Source organism: Oryzias latipes, chromosome 20 (assembly GCF_002234675.1).
Source record: "Oryzias latipes chromosome 20, ASM223467v1".
Classification (NCBI taxonomy): Eukaryota; Metazoa; Chordata; class Actinopteri; order Beloniformes; family Adrianichthyidae; genus Oryzias; species Oryzias latipes.
Window position 1 is genome coordinate 16,581,533 of NC_019878.2, and position 18,680 is coordinate 16,600,212.

Here is an 18,680-nt window from a genome sequence, read left to right on the forward strand (position 1 = left end):
TGAGACATTTCCCTGCTTGAAATGTGATGTAAATAGTGAGAATATTTCAATGGAAAGAAATCACTTAGCAGTGTGCTAGCATAAGCTCCAGTCCCCCCACCCCCAGTGCTAACAGGGTTATGCAACTGTGTCTGTATAAAGAGTTGGCAATAAAGCATATTTGTTCTGTCCAGTCTGCTGTGTTGCCTCATACAGGATGAGCTTGTGCAACCAGGTTACATTTTGGAACAGCCATGGTTTGTGAGCTAAAAAAAAGAGCGAATGCATAGCTGAATCCACAAAAATCAGTGCAGAACTTAAGTGCACACGTTTGATCTCAAGCGTTTGTGGTTTATAGAGGTTCATTATTCCTGTTGATGGAATGCAGATGACTTGACAGCATAATTTACACCATATTTAGGATAATAACTGACCCGGAGCTGGATTTCTTTCTTTTTGTTTTATTTATTATAATAAATAATTATTGCTCTTATCCCAGCTTTTCTGTTTCTTCAGGCCGATTTCTATCGGCTTCACTGATGTTTGGCCTCTGCAGAGGGCTTCATGTTTTTTAGCACCAAGACCATTGCCTTTGTCTCTGTAGGTCTATGTAATATACTGCACGGTTTCCTTGGATGCAATTTCAGAAATGCTCATACATTCTGGCAGAAATTATTCAGATATGACAAAATTCCAAAAGATGTCAGACTTAATAAAGGGAAATCTGCAGAATTTACATCGAGTGCAGCATAAATATAACATGTTTTGTTGGTTAAAAACTGAGCTTAAACTGTGCTCAAAGTCCCACTCAGATCATCTTTTTATTGTAAAAGTCTTCCCAATAGTCTTTTAATTATGACTAGGCTGTTTTTGACCAAAATCATAAAACATGTAATTTTCTAGCACATAGTTAGCGAAGAGCGGCATTAGTTCATTTGAAATTCGCCTGAGTTGTTGGTGAGACCGTTGGTGCCAAGTAAGCTTGCTCTAACTTTTCTTTTTCTTTCGCTTTTGCTAGCTTACAGCACTCACTCTCCCAACCTAGCATTAAGAAAAATGGCGAGCAGTACTGGAACAATCCAGTTTTGAGCCAGATGCCAGTTTAGATGAGGAAAACTAAGATGTACGTGGATCTATTTGTCTACAAGTGCATCAGAATGGAGCAGAGCAGGGAGCTTGTGGCCTGCCTGCTGTAATCAAATGGCATTTTTTCATCTGTTCCTACTTCACCACAATTTAAATAAATACTCAGAAATGCAATTTTAAGCTTATTTTTCTTTTCTTTTTTTTTGCATATGTTTTTTATCATGAGAAAAATGAAATGAGCGTGTTAAAAACACCAAAGACCCTTATTATCATAGAACTGGGTCTTTAAAAACTTAAGAGAAAGCTTTTGAAGCAAGAAGGTGCTAGTAAGAACATTTGTTTATCTTTGCCAAAGATTTGTTTTTCATGTATGTTAATGAATGCAGAAAACAAACTACACCCTCCCGTTTCCCCCCAGGCTCTGGATGGCTTCTTCTTTGTGGTGAACATGGAGGGCAACATCGTGTTTGTGTCTGAGAATGTGACCCAGTATCTGCGCTACAACCAGGAGGAGCTGATGAACACCAGTGTCTACAGCGTGCTGCATGTCGGGGATCACGCCGAGTTCATCAAGAACCTGCTGCCTAAATCCCTCGGTTAGCCATAAGCTTTTTTCTGCTCACAGATTTTTACCATGTTTTTTTTTTTACCTGTCAGTCGCTGCGTCTTTGTGTCACATTAGACCCATTTCCTATTTCCTGACTCTACAAACAAACCCTTTTTGTTTAATCTCCTGCACACAATGTTATTTTACGTTGTGTGTTTTTAAATGGCCACATAAAAGTAACATTACTTAAAGATGCTAAGGAAGTGCAGGATGTCCCAAAGATTAAAGACAATTAAGACACAGCTATAAAGCTATGTATTTTTGTTATTTTCAGCTAATTAACCTCCTTTTTTGGCATCGCCACTCCGTCATTCTCTGCCTATATCCTCCTTTTTTATGCATTCTCTTCCCCATCTCTGTTATCTTCCTTTTCTCTTGCCGCACACTCTGAGAGGACCCTTTTTTTTTTTTTACTTATATTTATCTTAGTCTTTACTAAAAAAAAATTCTTTCTGCCAACATTTAAGGCCCCGTTTGTTGGTCTCATACTCTCATTCGTTTCAAGATAGTTGTGATCCATATATCACTGGAGCTTTAAGCCCCCCTCTCCTTCTCTGCTGGTGCTCCGGATTGAGGTCTGATCACCCAACCATCTGGGTGGGAGCGCAGCACAGAGCCGGGCACCCTGGAAACCATCGGTGGACTGTGTCCCAGATACTGGGAGATTATCAATGCATTGAATGAGATCACAAACCAGATGGAGTGTGATGGAAGTTAGCTCGACTGTTCGTGTGTCTGTGTTGTTGTTTTTCGCGCTTGTGTTGGAGAGAAGAGAAAAGATTGGCAGTGATGACGCTGTTGAGGACATGCATATGGAAGCTTGGCTGTGATGCATGTCTGTGGATAGATGGCTCAGGTTCCAACTGCTTATTGTGACTTTTCTCTACCCAGCAACAGCTCTTCTTTTTACACTTTGGTCTTTCTTCTTCCTCTCTTGCTCTCATTATGTCTTTCACAAGCAGCATGCTAGCCTCCCTTGGCTGCCTCACGTTTTCTCCCACTGTCCAATTTAAGTTGTTGTTATGCCATGGAAATTTCTCAAGCAAAATCCCCGGTCTAAGTTTCCTACTGCTTCTTCTGCAGTGAATGGCGTCCCGTGGTCGAGTGAAGGTCCAAGGAGGAACAGCCACACATTCAACTGCAGAATGCTGGTCAACCCGCGCAGCGAGAGTCAGGACGAGACGCACGAGCATGAACCCCAACAGCAGAAATATGAAACCATGCAGTGTTTTGCAGTTTCAGAACCCAAGTCCATCAAGGAGGAGGGAGACGGTAAGGACCGTCAACGAAAGGCACCCAGTAAACTATTTCTTAAATGGTCAAATTCTTATTAGTGCTTTTATCCAGCTTCAATCAAGCATTTTAAAATAGTTTGTCATCAATATTCCTTTAAAATTACATTTGAGTTCTTGTAAAATCAGAGTTTAATGACTAATTCTAAAAAGGATAGAGCTTTAACCTCTTTACACCTATTGATGTAAATATGCATCAAACAACTGGCTCCAAATTTGCCTTAATTTAGTGGAAATCAGATACATAGGTGAATATTTTTTCCATTGCGGAACATAAATTCTTAAAATATTATTAGTTTTCTACATACACATTTTAGAGAAATTAAGATAAATAATTATTTAAATAAATGTATAAAATGTAGTAATAACTAGTGTGATGTTTATTATATACAATTGGTAAATAGTATATTTTTGGGATGAGTTTTTTTCACTTCAAGGTAAACTTTGGTCTTGAATGAGTGGAGCTAGTGGAACAGTGAGGTTACAGGGGGTCAGTACAAAAGGTGGGGGAGGGTTTAGATAGGTGTGAACAAGCAGGTGAAGGAGTTTAAAAGGATGCTAAGGGCAGCAATGTTTTATGTTTAAGAGACGATTGCGCTGAAGAGAAAACTGGAGACAGAAGTTAGATGTCAAGTCCTCTTTCAGGGGAACAAAAATGGCTGAGAGCAGGAATGAGTACATCTGAGGGACGGCTTATGTTAGATGTTTTGGAGGTTAAGTCAGGGAAGTCAGATTACGGTGCATTCAGAGGAGGGATAATAAATATCACTAAAAGGATGCTGAGAGGAGACCGCCAGGCAAGAGGCCTCAAGGGAGATCAGAGAGGAGATTTATGGATGTATTTAAAGAAGACACAAAGAACAGTTATCAGAGAATAGGGTTAGATGGAGGAAGATGATTTCAGATAAAGGAAGCAGCTCTAAGTAAATAATGTTAGGGAATTAAAAAGAAAGTATACAACTTGTTACAGATTATTGTAACATTTTTTTTTGGTAATTTATTCCACATTTCTGATTAAAAAATATGCTGAACTTAAAAAAAGAAAGCGAACAAGCAAAGAAGCTTAAACCCTTGTGCTATCCTCGGCACTTTAACATTGGGAGTTGGGTCATCTAGACCCACTAGACAGTCCTCTGAACCTTTTTTCTTCAATGATTTGTGATCTTCACTGGTGTCCATGGATTACATGAAATCTTTCCACCTTTATCCACCTTTGTCATGGTAGGAATAACACGTCAAAGTAAGGGTGGGGTCATCTAAGATAGCACAAGGGTTAAGTACCTCTGTACCTCAGATCATATAAATTGCGTTACCCTTTACATTTTTTATTTTGATCTTCTGTCTTGAATGTTTTGTTTTTTTATCCATTGTATTTTTGACTAATTTCCTGCTGTTCTATTAAAGTGCTATATTGCTCCTGCATGAAAAAAATCCCCCACCTTCTTTCCTGTCACCTTTTTTATTTTAACAGGAAGCAAACTTAGCAGATAATTGACTTTTCATATAAAATCAATTACACTGACGGTTGTTTCAGGCAGTAGCATTAAAAACATTAAAGGTAAAGTTGAAGAAAGGTTGTATATGTGAAAACTAAAGATCTGCGGCAGAAATGATCATCTCCCCTCTTTGTGCATTTTTATGCTGAGTAGTTAAACTCATAGTTTTTTTTTTTTTTCAAGAAAACAAAAATGAGAGAAAAGACGAGCCTAATTTTCTACGGCCCCCGCCTTGCTCTTCCCTATTCGGTGTGGGATTGTGGGTATTATTAGCACAGGAAAGTCGGATGGCAGAGTTTTTGGGGTCACCCCAGTTCTGGATGTCACTTTTGGGTGTGTTGGAGGCAACTGTCATGATTGAGCGATGTTGAGCCAGGGGAGGTGTCATCAGTGTGAGATGGCAATTGAGGTGAAACCAGCATGCTCATCTGCACACCGACACACACACACACCCATACATACATACATGCACACACCTTCAAAGGTCACACTACATCATTTCCCTTGCCAGCTATAGTTGCTCCTCTTGGAAAGAGCTCAACCCTGATCCCCACGCTCATTAATAACTGTATTAATTAAGCTGCCTGGCAACAACATGCATTTCGTTTTCTTCTCCTCTTGATTTTGTCACTCCCCTCTTCTCTTCCTTTAAGCTCCTTGTTCATCTTTTTTGTTGCTCTTTGTTAAATCTTCTCTTTTTGCCGTTTTTCCCTCCTTACCGTTCTTCTCTCTACAGACTTCCAGTCTTGCCTGATCTGCGTAGCTCGAAGGGTGCCCACAAAAGAGCGGCCGTTGCCTCCCACGCACGAGAGCTTCACGACACGCCAGGACCTGCAAGGTATACGAACCGGTCACACCGCCTAATACCAATAACAGTGCAGATCTAACTTACTCCGCAGCTTCCTAAGACCAGGTTTCTCAAAAATGTCTGGCTAAATGAAGCTTTGTGTAGAAATATTCTCCTCAGACTACAAGCAGGAATTGATTCATCATCTTTGGTGTAATAAATTAGGCTTAAACAAGGTCTCTGCCCGAACTTCCTATTTGTCTACTCTCTGGGAGGTAGAGTCTGATCACCTGGTGCACAAATAAAGACAGTTATCTGCATTTCAGCTGCTCTTTGATGCTCTTATTCTGCTTGTGTGGCATATGCACCACCATTATTCAAACACACTCTTGGCCTTTTAACAACTTACACTGAGCTTCCACCCTGGAGCTTTATGTGTGTTGGTGCTTATTTGGCTGGCTGATAATGCAACACAGGTTGAAATAATTACAGGGTGGCAGAGAAATTATTGATACTTGGATGCATCAAAAACCATTGCACTTAAACATGTTAAATCTATGCTAAAATGTAAAACTGAGTTATAATTGCTCATGAGAAAAATCTGTTAAAATGCATGAAAAGTGCATCCCTTCCCTCAAAAATGTTTATATAAACACATGAATATTCCTTGTCCTTTAAAACCTTATTGATTATTCAAATCAATAAATGTCTGAAGATTCTTTGTGTGTTATTTATCTGTTGTTTGAGAAAATGTGTTTGAATTTTTTCTCCTCAAGCCTGTTTTAGTTCCTTATTTTTTTAACTCCTTGAGCGCAGCAGTGTGGTGTGACGCTGTGAATGACTTCTGTTTGATGTTAGCATGACAAGTCCATTCCTGCAGCTGTCACTCACACAGAACTGTGACTGTCAGCACTTCAAAAGAACCGCTGCCACTCTTTAAAATGCAGAGACGAGTAGCTCTTCTATGTATTCCAGCACACGTCTGCTCACACATGCATCTCAGATGGAGTTAAACCCGCTTTGCTCTGCTAAAATTAAAATAGATTTTGATAAATTGATAGCTCTTATTTACATCACTAGATAAAATAGTTTTAAAAACCCACTCCAATAAAAAAAAACATTGTTTTTGGTGTTTTGAATCATGGTCTTGTGGGATTTATTTATTTATGGAGGACGTATACAAAGAAAATTAAGCTCAATGCAGACAGACTTTAGAAAAAAACACTATTTCCCAGCTGTAAAGCAACCTTTGCATGAATGGAAAAATGTACTTTTTTTTTTTCTTTGTGGTTTAGGTAAGATAACATCCTTGGATACTAGTCTGCTGAGAGCATCAATGAAGCCCGGCTGGGAAGATCTGGTTCGGCGCTGCATTCAGAAGTTTCACCTCCAGAGCGACGGAGAGATGTCCTTTGCAAAGAGACACCAGCAGGAAGGTCAGACTGTTGATTAACAGACGACGCTGCTTCAATCTTGACTTCTTGCTTTGCTTTCATTTGATCTCCTTTTAATAATTAAAACAAAGTGATAAAAAGTGTAACTTCCTTAAATACATATTAAATGTTAAATTTACTGAGAAAAGAATTGTGTCTGCAGTGCTTCGCCACGGCCAAGCGTTCAGTCCCATTTATCGGTTCTCGCTCTCGGATGGAACCATGGTCTCGGCCCACACCAAGAGCAAACTGATGCGCTCCCCCGGCACCAACGAGCCTCAGCTCTACATGTCCCTGCACATCCTGCAGAGGTACGTTTCACCATACACTATCAAAAACAGACTCATTCAAAGAGCAGACCGTTTTGATGTTGTTTTTGTGGGTCTCTTTTATTGGCAACAATATTTGCAAGAACAGTGTTTTTTTGTAGAGGCAGTTTGTTACATAGATGACAAGGGTTCCAGTTTTTACAGTAATGTCAGGCTTTGCCAGAACTGTATGACAGTGTTTCTTTGGTATATCGTGGTCCACATTTCGGGGTATCGCTGATTCGCTGATTATTTTTCAGTGCAGTTTTGGATGCGTTTGGTTTTTTTCTCTCTTTACAGCACACTATGTTCTGTGTCCTGATTGACTGTTGACTTTGTCAATCAATCTCCTCCGTGCCATGTCTGCTGCAGTGTTTCCAGATTGGGTTGTTTCCCACCCAGTTGGGTGGTTTTGATTTCTAATCTGCAAGCTTTGTGTGGGTGGACATAATTTGGGCATGTTTGGAGCCGATTTGGCGGTTTTTAGTTAAACTAGCTTATTGGGTGTATTTTTTTGTGGGGTCTGGCGGTTTTTAGATTACTTTTGGGCCGAAAAACCATGACTATCTGGCAACGCTGGTCCTCTAGAATGCGCTCAGCTTTCCAGAGTGACAAGTATTTGATCGCGAGCAGATCTTTGTTTTCATTCTCTAATACTAGGCTTATTTTTCTATAAAGGTTTGAAATTTGAGAGTTTAAACAAGAAAAAAAGGTTTGAACATATCAATGTCTGTTTGAGGAAAGTGTATAAAGTGTGTAGTAAGGGGTTTTACAGCCTTAAACATCAGTAATCCTAGTTTGCGGATTTCACCCATGGCGAGATATTTAAGATTTATCTCAAGGTTTCCCTTATTTTTGATGGAGAAATGTTTGCTGCATTTGCAGGCAGCAACTGTCTGTCCAAGTTCTAATTATTAAATGATAGTTGTGACGTAAACAATTAAGTTTAACTAAAAAAAAAAACTTATTATGGTCACTCTTATCTTCACCTTTTCTGACAGGAATCTAGTAAAACAAAGTTACGATCATTTCTTTGTTTAAACTTTTAAAAGATTTGAGAAACGATTGAATTAATAAGGTTGATTAAAAAAATGATTGGAGCCTGACAAACCACCATTTGCCATTTCTTGAAATTGGGAAAATTGTGGATGGCTCTTATTGACAAAACCAGATGTTATTTGTTATCACTTCCAGTATTAAAGAAATCTGCTACATTCATTACTACATTCTAATGGCTAAACTTTGTATCCATTCCTCTAGGGAGCCGGCAGTTTGTGGAATGGGTCAGGACATGGGGCCTGGCATGCAGGCCACTGGGATGGCTCCAAAGCCAATGAACTCCTCCACTCCCTCCATGACTCCACCAACCCCAGGCAGTTTGCCAGGTTTGGGGCCTCAGGGCCAAGACACTACTATCAGCAGCAACAGCACGCCTTTCTCCCCTCCGGGCCCAGCTGGTCCCAGAGAACCGGCCGCCATGGGGGGTCATATGCAGAGTTACCGCTTTGGCTGTCCACTTCCACACAACCACACTGGAGGCATGCAACCGCCACAGCAGGGCCCCAACTGGAGGATGAACAGCCCCTCTCGGGCCAGCCCCAGCCCGGCTGGGGGACCACATCCACCTCAGCAGAACTCTATGCTGTCGCCCCGGCACCGGGGAAGTCCTGGGGGGGCCAGCAGCCCTCGCGTAGCAGGAGGCCTGCACTCGCCCTCACCGGTGGGAATGTGTGGAGGTGCAGGTAATGGCACGAATAGCGCCCATCCGAACAGCTACACCAGCAGCTCTCTGTCAGCTCTGCAGGCCCTGAGCGAGTGTCACGGGGTGGGCCATGGACACGTGCCCCCTCACGCTCACACATTAGGCTCTCCCGACAGGAAAATTGGCTCCCCTTCTGGGGTTACACCGGGGTCGGGGGTCAACACACATATGATGTCAAAACTTGGAGGTTCTACTAGCTCTTCAGGAGAATTTGGACCTTTTCCAGACGGAAGTCAGGGTCCTCAGGCTCAGACTGACGGCAGTCAAACCGATCCCAAGGATGAGAGTCACATACAAGAAAACAAGTGTCATACAAAGTTACTGCAACTACTTACCACCAAGCCAGAACCTCTGGAGACACCCTTGTCCCCTGGTGCAGACGGGGAGTGCAAGGACCAGGCTGGTTCAGGGGTTCGGGCTGGCCACACAGGAGGTAGTACTCATGCCACATCCCTCAAAGAAAAACACAAAATCCTCCACCAACTGCTTCAGAATAGTACATCTCCTGTAGATCTTGCCAAACTCACAGCCAAGGCTACAGGGAAAGAACTGGGCCAAGACACAACTCAGAGTGCTGGCAGCACAGCTTCAGGGGCGGAAATCACTCCTAAGCAGGAACCATTGAGCCCCAAGAAGAAAGACAATGCATTGTTGCGCTATCTACTGGACAAAGACGACACTGTAATGAAGGATAAAGTTCCCAAGCTGGAGCCAGGGGAGGTGAAAATTGAAGATTGCAAACAGCCACAGGTCAAGATAGAGAAACAAGACGCAGGATACGACCGCGCTGAGCAGGTCAGTGTTTAAGCATTTTATTTGTGTGATCAGTGAAACTTTTGGCAATTTAGTTTTTTTTAAACAAAAATTTGCTAATATCTTTATTAAACTAGAAGAACTGCAATTGCCTCAAAACTGCTATTGTGCAAGGTAGAGCTGTCGCTTTTGTTCAATTTTTTTTGCTGCTCCACTTGTGTTTTTGGGGTTTGGATGTTGGCTCCTTGCTGCTCAAATGCACACATATGCTAAGCAGAGAAGAAAGCTTTTAATGCATCTGTACATTCAGATTTACAGTCTCGTCACTTGAAGCTGCACTAAGGTGTATAAACACACCTGTTCTCTTCATAGATTTTGTGTTGGCAACATAAACCAAGGGAATCTGTCTGCCAGCTTTAAACAGCTGTGACATTTGGAGGGTGTCCCTGTGGGTCTTCAGCCATTTTATCCCAGTTTCATTTGGCTAGAACCCTCAGGTTTGGCGCTGAGCTCCAGCAGGCTTGGCTCAAAAAGTGAGAGAGGAGTCAGAAGAGGGTTACTGATGAAACTTGCGCTCTTTTTAGCAGATGTTTTCAGCAGGCCAGTTTTCAGAGCGCACTGCTTGTGGCCGGGTGAAGGACAAAAAACGTATACAAGAAGCCAAAAAATAAATTCCCTCAAATACAGAACATACAGTACAGGTCTTTCCTTCTCCTGCTATTAACCGCACAAGAAAAACGCCAGAATACATAAATTATGTTAGACAGAATGCATAATTACTATATGTCTGGAGTCACGTCGGAGTATAAGTCGCACTGGAGTATAAGTCGCAGGAGCCAAAAAAGCAAAATAAAGAAGAACATACATATATATGTCGTACTTTTGGGAAAAAAGGGCAACGCTTCTGAACAAATCCGCCAAGTCTGGCATCAAATTCACGTACGCTGCCCCTTTTAAATGCATGCTAAATTTGTGTCTGCTGCCTCTTATTTGACATGCGTCAAATACAGTGCTCAATGCTTGTCCAAAAATGTGTTCATAAACTAGACTAGACGCTTGTGAGACAAACTAACATTAAGTTTTTTGCCCTATCACTACACGGAAGCATTGACTTTATATCACAATACAAGACAAGGCTGACGTTGAGTGATCAGGTTTATTTATTTTGAAAAGCTCTACAAAACTTCAAACCTTATTTATTTCTAAAGCCCCTTTTATTCCAGATGAAAACAGAAAGTGCTATCCATTAAAGCAAATAAAAGTAATAAAATATAAAAATGAATTAAAACAGAAAACACAGGACTATCACATACAGTTGGCACCACTCCCTAACCAGATTCCTCTTTCCAGAGTTGAAGAGTACCCCCAGGTTTCTCACACATTTAGAAGGTTTAAAATTCCTGAGTTGGGATAAAATCATCTCTCTCTTGTCTTCAGGACCGATGATTATAATTTCAGTTTTGTCCTGGTTGAGCTGTAAGGAGTTTTCTGCCATCCACAACTTTATATATAAAATACAATTTAAAAGAATGTCAATAGGTTTAAGGTCATCAGGAAACACAGCTATGTAAAGCTATGTGTCATCAGCGTAGCTGTGAACGTGTATCTTGATGACATTCCCAAGAGGCAACATATATCAATTAAAAAGTATTGGACCCAGAATTGACCCTTGGGGAACCCCATAGCTTATTTCGTGGATTCTTGAGGACCAATTATCCATACTTGCAAAAAAGTGTCACTCTTTGAGATAGGAATTTAAGAACAGTACCTGAGAGGTCAACCCGACTCTTAAGTCTGTCTTATAAAATCTAGTGATCTACTGTATAAAAGGCGGCACTAAGATCCAGTAGCACCAGAACAGAAAGTTTCTGCGTGTCAGAATTATCTCTGAGATCATTTCAAATTTTTCAAAGGGCCGTCTCAGTACTGTGATTCTTCCTAAAAGCAGATTGACATTTTTCTAAAGTATTTTGTTCATTTAGGAAATCAAAGTATTTGTGTAAAAGCATTTTTTCAATAATTTTAAATATTATGGACATGAGATGTCCATAATATTTGGATCCAATTTACTCTTCTTTTGAAGGGGCCTCACCACCACCGTCTTACAGGCAGAGGGGAAGACACCCGACTGAAGAGAGCAGTTAAAAGCTCTGACTCAAAGAATCCATCAAATGTTTTAAAAAGAGAAATGGGAATTGGGTCTTAAAGGCATATTGTAATGTTTGTTGGGAAAAAGCTTGACCAAGCATCAACCAGAACAAAACTCTTCAGTGTTTCCTCAGGTAAAGACAATGTCACTGTCCTGCTAGGATTAGTGTTATGTACCAGTTGAAGGTTAGATCAAATAGCATTGATTTACTCTTGAAGTCCTTAACTGCCATTTGTGACTGAGGCATAACGGATTTTTTAAAACTTTGTTTAATAAAAAATGAATTGTCTTAAAAATAAATGGGGGGTTGTGTTTAGTGTCTGATGCCTTTTGAATAGTAAAGTGTCCTTGCCTAATTTTTACCTGATCCTGCAAAAAAGTCATAGTTGACTGTTAAATTTGTTTTTCAGAATCCTCCTGCAAATTCTCTTTAGATTTAAAATAGTTCTGTTTCTCCAAGGTGTCTTTGAATCCAGGTTCAGGATTTTTGTTTTCAGCTGAGCTACTGAATCGATGGCAGACTTCAGTCTGTCGTTAAAATTATCAATCAAAGAATTGCAGGACAAAGGTCAAATCTGAGCAGGAGTTTGTTTTTAAAATGTCAATAAAATTTTCTGCCACTTCAGGAGTTATATATTGTTCCGTCACAGTTCTCACTGAGGCCTGCTGATGGATCCAGTCACCTTAAAAAACACACAATAATGATCTGAAACAGCCAAGTCGACAACAGAGGACACACCAGCAGACAGGCAGGTGATGGCCAAGTCCAGGGTGTGTCCTCTGTTGTGCGTAGGCTGTACCACATGCTGGGGAAAATCCATGCAATTTAAAAGATTTAAAAACTCAGAAGCAAAAGGATCATCGAGGTTGTCAACATGAAGATTAAGTTATTAGAATCCTATTATGCTTTAGGAGAATGAAAGATAAAAACTCAAAATAATCTTGTAAAAAATCATGAGGGAGGATTTGGTGTTCTGTAAACAGTGACTGCTAAAATAGGTGGGTTGCTGAACAGGAATGAATGATGCTCAAATGAAGAATGATCAGTTAATGTGAGGGTTTTAGTTTTTATATCTTGTTAAGCAATTGATGCTGTTCCACCACCTCTCTTACCTTCCCTGACAGGAAATGCAACATTAACATTAGGTGGAGAGGCCTCAGTGAGAATAGCTGGGGCATCAGTACCAACCAAGCCAGGTTTCAGTTAAAAACAAACTATTAAAATCACAGTCAACATTCAGATCATTAATTATAAAGACTTACTTAAAAGAGATCTGATGTTTAACAGAGACATGTTAAGTGTTGCAGGTGAATCCAATGATGATTTTGCATTTTTGTTTCTGTATTTGATGCCATGTGTCTAGAATGAAGACATCTAACAGAAGGAATGTGTGACTTTGAATGTAGACATTTGCGATCTCTGCTAGTGAAGTGTACTGGAATAAAGGATGTTGATATAGAAGGAATGTTTGCTTTGGTTGAACCGTCAGCTGGAAGGAGCAGTGAAGGAGTGGAGGGTAGGTTCTGTGTTCATCCTGAGGAGATGAGAACCTGTATGGTTTAGATCAGTGTTTTTCAACCTTTTTTGAGCCACGGCACACTTTAACCTTGACAAAAATCCCGCGGCACACCAGCATCCCAAAAAAAAAAAAAAAAAAAAAAAAGCAGAAACTCATAGTCTGTTTTGATCTACAGCCCCCCCCCCCGGCAATCTGACTTGCATTTTTGTGATAATTGTGGCAGAAAAAGCAGGAAGTTGCAGATGTTTTTCTAAAAGATGTAATAAAAGTTAAGTTACATACAAGCTGTATGTTCGTTGTGTTTTCCTTTAAGCCAATGCATCATGGGAGATGTAGTGTGAAAACTGCGAGATAACGGCAGAAAGACTCGCGTCTCTGAGCTTCATGGTTTTGTTCACTTGTTCCACGGTCTGATACCGGATTCTGTGGAAAGCTACACCGCTAAAGACTGGCTTTAGCTGGTGTTTTTGTCGGAACTGACTGAGTTATGAGCTAATTTGGAACAAGGAAGTGGAGACTTTAACCACTTCTGATTGGTCAGACTGATGACATGTGATTAAGCCTTCAAGAATGATTGGTGGAGTCGTGGAGACAGTAAAAGCTGCGGGACTTTTCCTTACACAGTTATAGCTGCAGCTATTTCGCGTTACCGTCATTCTTATCAAAATGTCTTTAATAGAATCAAATAAACATAAAGAAAAAAGTATTTTATGATCGTTTATATTCCTAACTACTCAGTGTTTTATCAGGACCTGTTTGGATGAACAAAGAGCTGATTTCCTGGAGATGGGAAATGCTTTTAGATCAGTTAATGAGGGCAATTTTCCACGGCACACTTGACCATCTCCCACGGCACACTAGTGTGCCGCGGCACACTGGTTGAAAAACACTGGTTTAGATGTAAGCCATCTGCTTTGAAAAGGTTAGGTCTGTTATAAAATGTAGTGAAATTGTCACTGTAGTGGATATTTAGGGAGTGGCGATAACTTTTTAACCAGAAGTGGAGCCGACTGATTCGAGAGGATTTTATGTCTGTAACAGCGTTCAGGTAGCGCTCCAGATATGATGAATTGTAAGTTTAACTGTTGGATGTGATGAATGTCGTGTATCACATAATTTTTCAAAGTCTTAGACTGCTGGAACTTAATGTCATTGGTACCTGCGTGGATTAAGACGGTTTAGGCAGAGAGGTGTTCTCTGGTGAGATTGTTGTAGATGTCCTTGACTGATGCTGAGTGGAGGAGCAGCTACCAGGACGTCTTCAGATGTTGGACCTGATGGAACATCAAGGCCATTGAGGAGAATAAGGCCATTGCGGTCCAAGGCTTTTTTTCTTGCTGCACACCTCCTCAGACCAAAGCGGTATGGGTGTGGAGCTCAAGGAAGGCTGTGGTGAGGTGTCATGGCCCCAATGAACAGTGTCGCTTTCAGAGAGGCAATGTGCATCAACTGTTGATGCGCCTGGTCCAGCAAAAGAATTCAACAGATCGTTCTTTGACCTTAACTCGTCAAAATGTCTGAATGTCCTTTTTGAGGTTAGTGATCTTTATGTAGGCGTTTGTTGATGCAGTCACGGCAGGTTTGGGAGACACACCAGCAGCAGCCATCTTGGTTCTTTTTCTTGCTATGAAAAGCAACAGTAAGCGCGTCTCCATATCTGGCTTCATGATATCCATTACTCCTTTTTCTTAAGAATGGTCTTTTACCTTCTACTACAGGAGCTGCATCTGAATGACGGCGCTTTCAGCGGTACTTCCTTGTCTCTGTAACCCAGTTTGACTTGCTGCCCTGCAACAGTCGACGGAAAAATAAAAACGTTAACAATATTGTCTCAATGCAAGTGTGAAAAATATCAAGTTCAGGAGAACGATCAAATTATCCTCCAAGTTTGTTTGAGACCATAGACATGTTTGGGATGCTTCTTCTTCTGCATTGCTGTCATTAGCAGGTACTAAGACACATGCCCTACAGTGCCCTCTAGTGGTTGTTAGTGGAAAACAACTACTAAAGGGCCAGCGGTTAGTGGGAAAATGGCGAATAGAAGAGCCTATTTATGTTAAAGGAAATCCCATATAAGTCATTCCTGAGTGTAAGTCACACCCCTGATCAAACTATGCAACATTTTATACTCCGAAAAATATGGTATGTTTTTTTTTTTTTTACACAAGACATGATGATATTATAGCTCAGACTTAGATTTTAGCGAAGACTGTTCCTATAAAAACTGAGCTTGTAGACGAGTGGTGCATTTGTGCGTCTTCTCCAAGAAGCCTCATTGTCTAAGACTAAATGAGGAAGACAATAATGTGATTGGATGGATAATAAGAGACTGTTGAAGTGAACAAAGGAGAGATGAGAGGTGTAGATACCCCCCAGGAGAGCCCAGCCTCGGCACGCAGAGTGAAAATGATGAGCCATATGCTCCTGCATGTCCTCTCTGCTGCCATGGAGATAGCAGCGAGAGGGAGTGGTGTGTTTATAGAGCACCCTCAAAACACAGAGAAATTAAAATGGAGGTTTAACGTGGGCATCTTTCAAACAGAAGATTCTCATTTTTTTCACCTGGTTTTTCTTTTTAGAGGAAGACGTGACACAGAGCTTTTAACAACGCACGTTTGGTATGAGCTGCGAAGTTTGACATCAGATGAAATCACTCATGGGTCATTCCAGTCTAACAGATTTCACTAATGAGTAAAAAAGACATTTGGCAGATGCACACGAAGCTGTGACTTCATTACAGCTATTTCATGTGTGCGAGTGGGTTTCTGTTACTTTCTGGTGATTACTGCTTGGCCATGTGTGAAAGCTCGACTGTATTAGTTAAAGAGAGTCCACTCATCCTCCTCTCCACACGCCTCACCCACTGCTTTTCCTGCTGCCTCCCTCCGTCCCTCCCATTTGCTGCTCCTCGTGATTGTTGGAAGGCTGAATTATTGATGGCTGGGCAGAGCTAAACCAGAAATCAGAGCAGTATATCTGAGTGCAGCCATGGCACAGGTTTGTGCCAGACTCACAGAAAGATGAGCATCTTGAAGTGATTTGACTCAACAGTCGCTGTTTAGTTTTTTCTTGTTTTTTCTTTTCTTCTTTGGACCGTGTCAGGATTGAAAAACATGGACGATGGTGGCTCTTATCAGCATAAATGACTGCTGCTTGTTTGAAGCACCACAGTTTCTATCCTTTTGCCATCTGCCAGTCCTGACGAGTTAACTAGCCAATTTGCCATAAGTGGGTATCTTCATTCTGCTCATGGCGGCCCACCAAAGCCACAACGGCCTCAGCATCCGACTGCTTCACATTTCAGCTCTGTCCCACCTGCCAGAGCGGCTCTGCTGCCAGCTTAGCCGGGGTCACCGTGACTCCGGGGGGACTAAATACACGTTCAGGCCGCCACCAACTCTCAAGTCCAGTTCTGCTTTTCTGCATCTGTGCAGCTGATTTTTGGTAAATTTCCAGAAGCCCTGATGTGTATAACCCCACTGTAAAAAAAAACAAAAAAAGGTTTAACCGCCCGCCTGTCTTTATGAGTCTTCATTTATCTGTTTTTATTTAAAAGGTGAAAAATGACAAATATATATAGAGTAAAAGCAGGACTCTATGGAACACATATGATAAACTGTCATGCATAAAAATTTCTTGGAAAGACTCTCAGCTGCATATCCATGGGAATAGTCACTCTAACCAAAGAGTTTGTCCCTTATACAACAGAAATATTGCCAGCCAAGAGTTATATCAGATAAAACATGTTTTTAAAACATGAAAAAATATATTATGGGAGAAAAAGGAGAAAAAGGCATTTAGTCAAACAAAAAATAGGTCATTATTGACCTTGTTGAATGTTTTTGTCAATAAAACCGAACATATTTATAAAAATTAATTACATTTTAAATACTTTTATTTATAATATGCATTTCAGTTACTACTTCTGGTCAAGTCATAGTTTTTCCCTACTGGTTCTCACTTTTTATTTTTTTATTTTTTATTGAATGTCATTGCCAAATATTTAATTTCTTTCTTCAAGATTGAAATAAAGTAAGATAAGCTAAGCAAAAACAACTTGGGTGGAATGTTTTGTATATTTGACCAACCCTAACCCTAACCCTACTATTTGTCAAAAAAAGTTTAAAGATGTTTTTTATTGTATACAAATAGATTTTGCACAGAAGTACTCTCATTATTTTCTGCAAAGCAAGTTTTGTTGAAAAGAAAAGACTTGGCTTTTCTTCTTCTGTGTGGAAATGCAATTGAGGCTTTTTCAGTATTAAGCCCATTTAGGCAGCTATAAGGTTTGTTGTTTCATTTTCTTTGTTTAACAGCAGCACGTTAGCTTCACTCACCCTTTTTCTCAGTTCCTCTTCTTGTGAAATGTTCTGGTTTAGGGAAAAAAAAGTGGTTTCAGTTTCCTCAGGTTTTATGCAAAAGAAAGGATTCCAACAGGTGTCATTAAGGTTTCATTCATCAGGTGTGACTTGTGTGTTTAATTATGGTTTCATTTTGCTTGATGTACACATTCTCACTGAAGGCTATTAGCTGTAATAATCCAAACCAAATGGGACAGAACAGTGGAAGACTTTAATCCCATCGCATAGCAGTTTTTATGTTTGCTTAACCTAATTTTCCCTTCTTTATCATCAAAATTTGGCACTGCCATGAGTCTTACATATTTTAGCGTGATTTAGGACCCTACATGTTTTCAGCTATTTTATTGAGAAATTCTTATAATACCCATCTCCTCAGTTTATTTATTTATTATTTTAACTAAAAAATAAACAGGCAACAACAACTAATTGAGGGAGTTAATTAGTAAAAAATAAAAAACTAGAAATTAAAAGTGGGAGGGAGTGAGTATTGGAAAGGAGGAGAGAGCCGAAGCATTACATCACTGCTGACCTCATTAGGGTTTGACTCTCCCACCACCTCCTCCTCCCCGCCCCTCCTTCTGTGTCTCTAGCTCCATTGCTCGTCTGCTCCTCATATTCTTACACTTGAATATCCAGTGCCATAAAAACAGAAATAAATCTAGCATTTTATTTAAGAGGAGGTAAAGGTCAGATCAATCAGTGTTTTTAATGCATTTTCTGAATATGAATGTTTCATCAGATGTTTAGTAGCTTTTGTGGTTTTTATTTTAGCTCTATGGTATTTTTTTAAACAAATAAATGCAACTAAAGTGTTGCATTGAAGAATGTTTCTGTTCAGGAGGTCACACCTGTCAGTCATTTTAGACAGGCTGTCCTCTAGTGGAGAGTTTCAGGTAATGCAACACATTTATCTGCACTCCCACAGGTTTCCTAAAGGAATTTCAAAGATATTCAAAATGATGTGGTCATTTAAAGTAGTCAATTTTCATGCCTCATTGTCTGTCAAATTAAAATATTTTCAGAGAAACAGCTGTTGATGTAAAAACAGTTTTGTTTAAAGTTTCATGTCACTTCAAAGTTAAATGGGTCTTGAGCAAATAAAATCAGGTAGCAGCAGATAATGTATGCAAATGGATTTTGTGGGTTT

The 18,680-nt window shown here is 40.3% G+C and overlaps 1 protein-coding gene across 3 annotated transcripts in view; it reads left to right on the forward strand.

Annotated features, from left to right (window-relative positions):
- The window catches only part of ncoa2 (nuclear receptor coactivator 2), a 65,867-nt gene that overhangs the window by 36,070 nt on the left and 11,117 nt on the right, over positions 1-18,680 (forward strand). For all 3 annotated transcript variants that reach the window (XM_004081254.4, XM_023949911.1, XM_011488889.3), the window contains exons 6-11: positions 1,484-1,661; positions 2,756-2,944; positions 5,197-5,298; positions 6,543-6,683; positions 6,844-6,991; positions 8,249-9,545. In XM_004081254.4, coding sequence (XP_004081302.2) covers positions 1,484-1,661; positions 2,756-2,944; positions 5,197-5,298; positions 6,543-6,683; positions 6,844-6,991; positions 8,249-9,545 — 2,055 coding nt within the window. The remainder of the gene's footprint in view (positions 1-1,483; positions 1,662-2,755; positions 2,945-5,196; positions 5,299-6,542; positions 6,684-6,843; positions 6,992-8,248; positions 9,546-18,680) is intronic.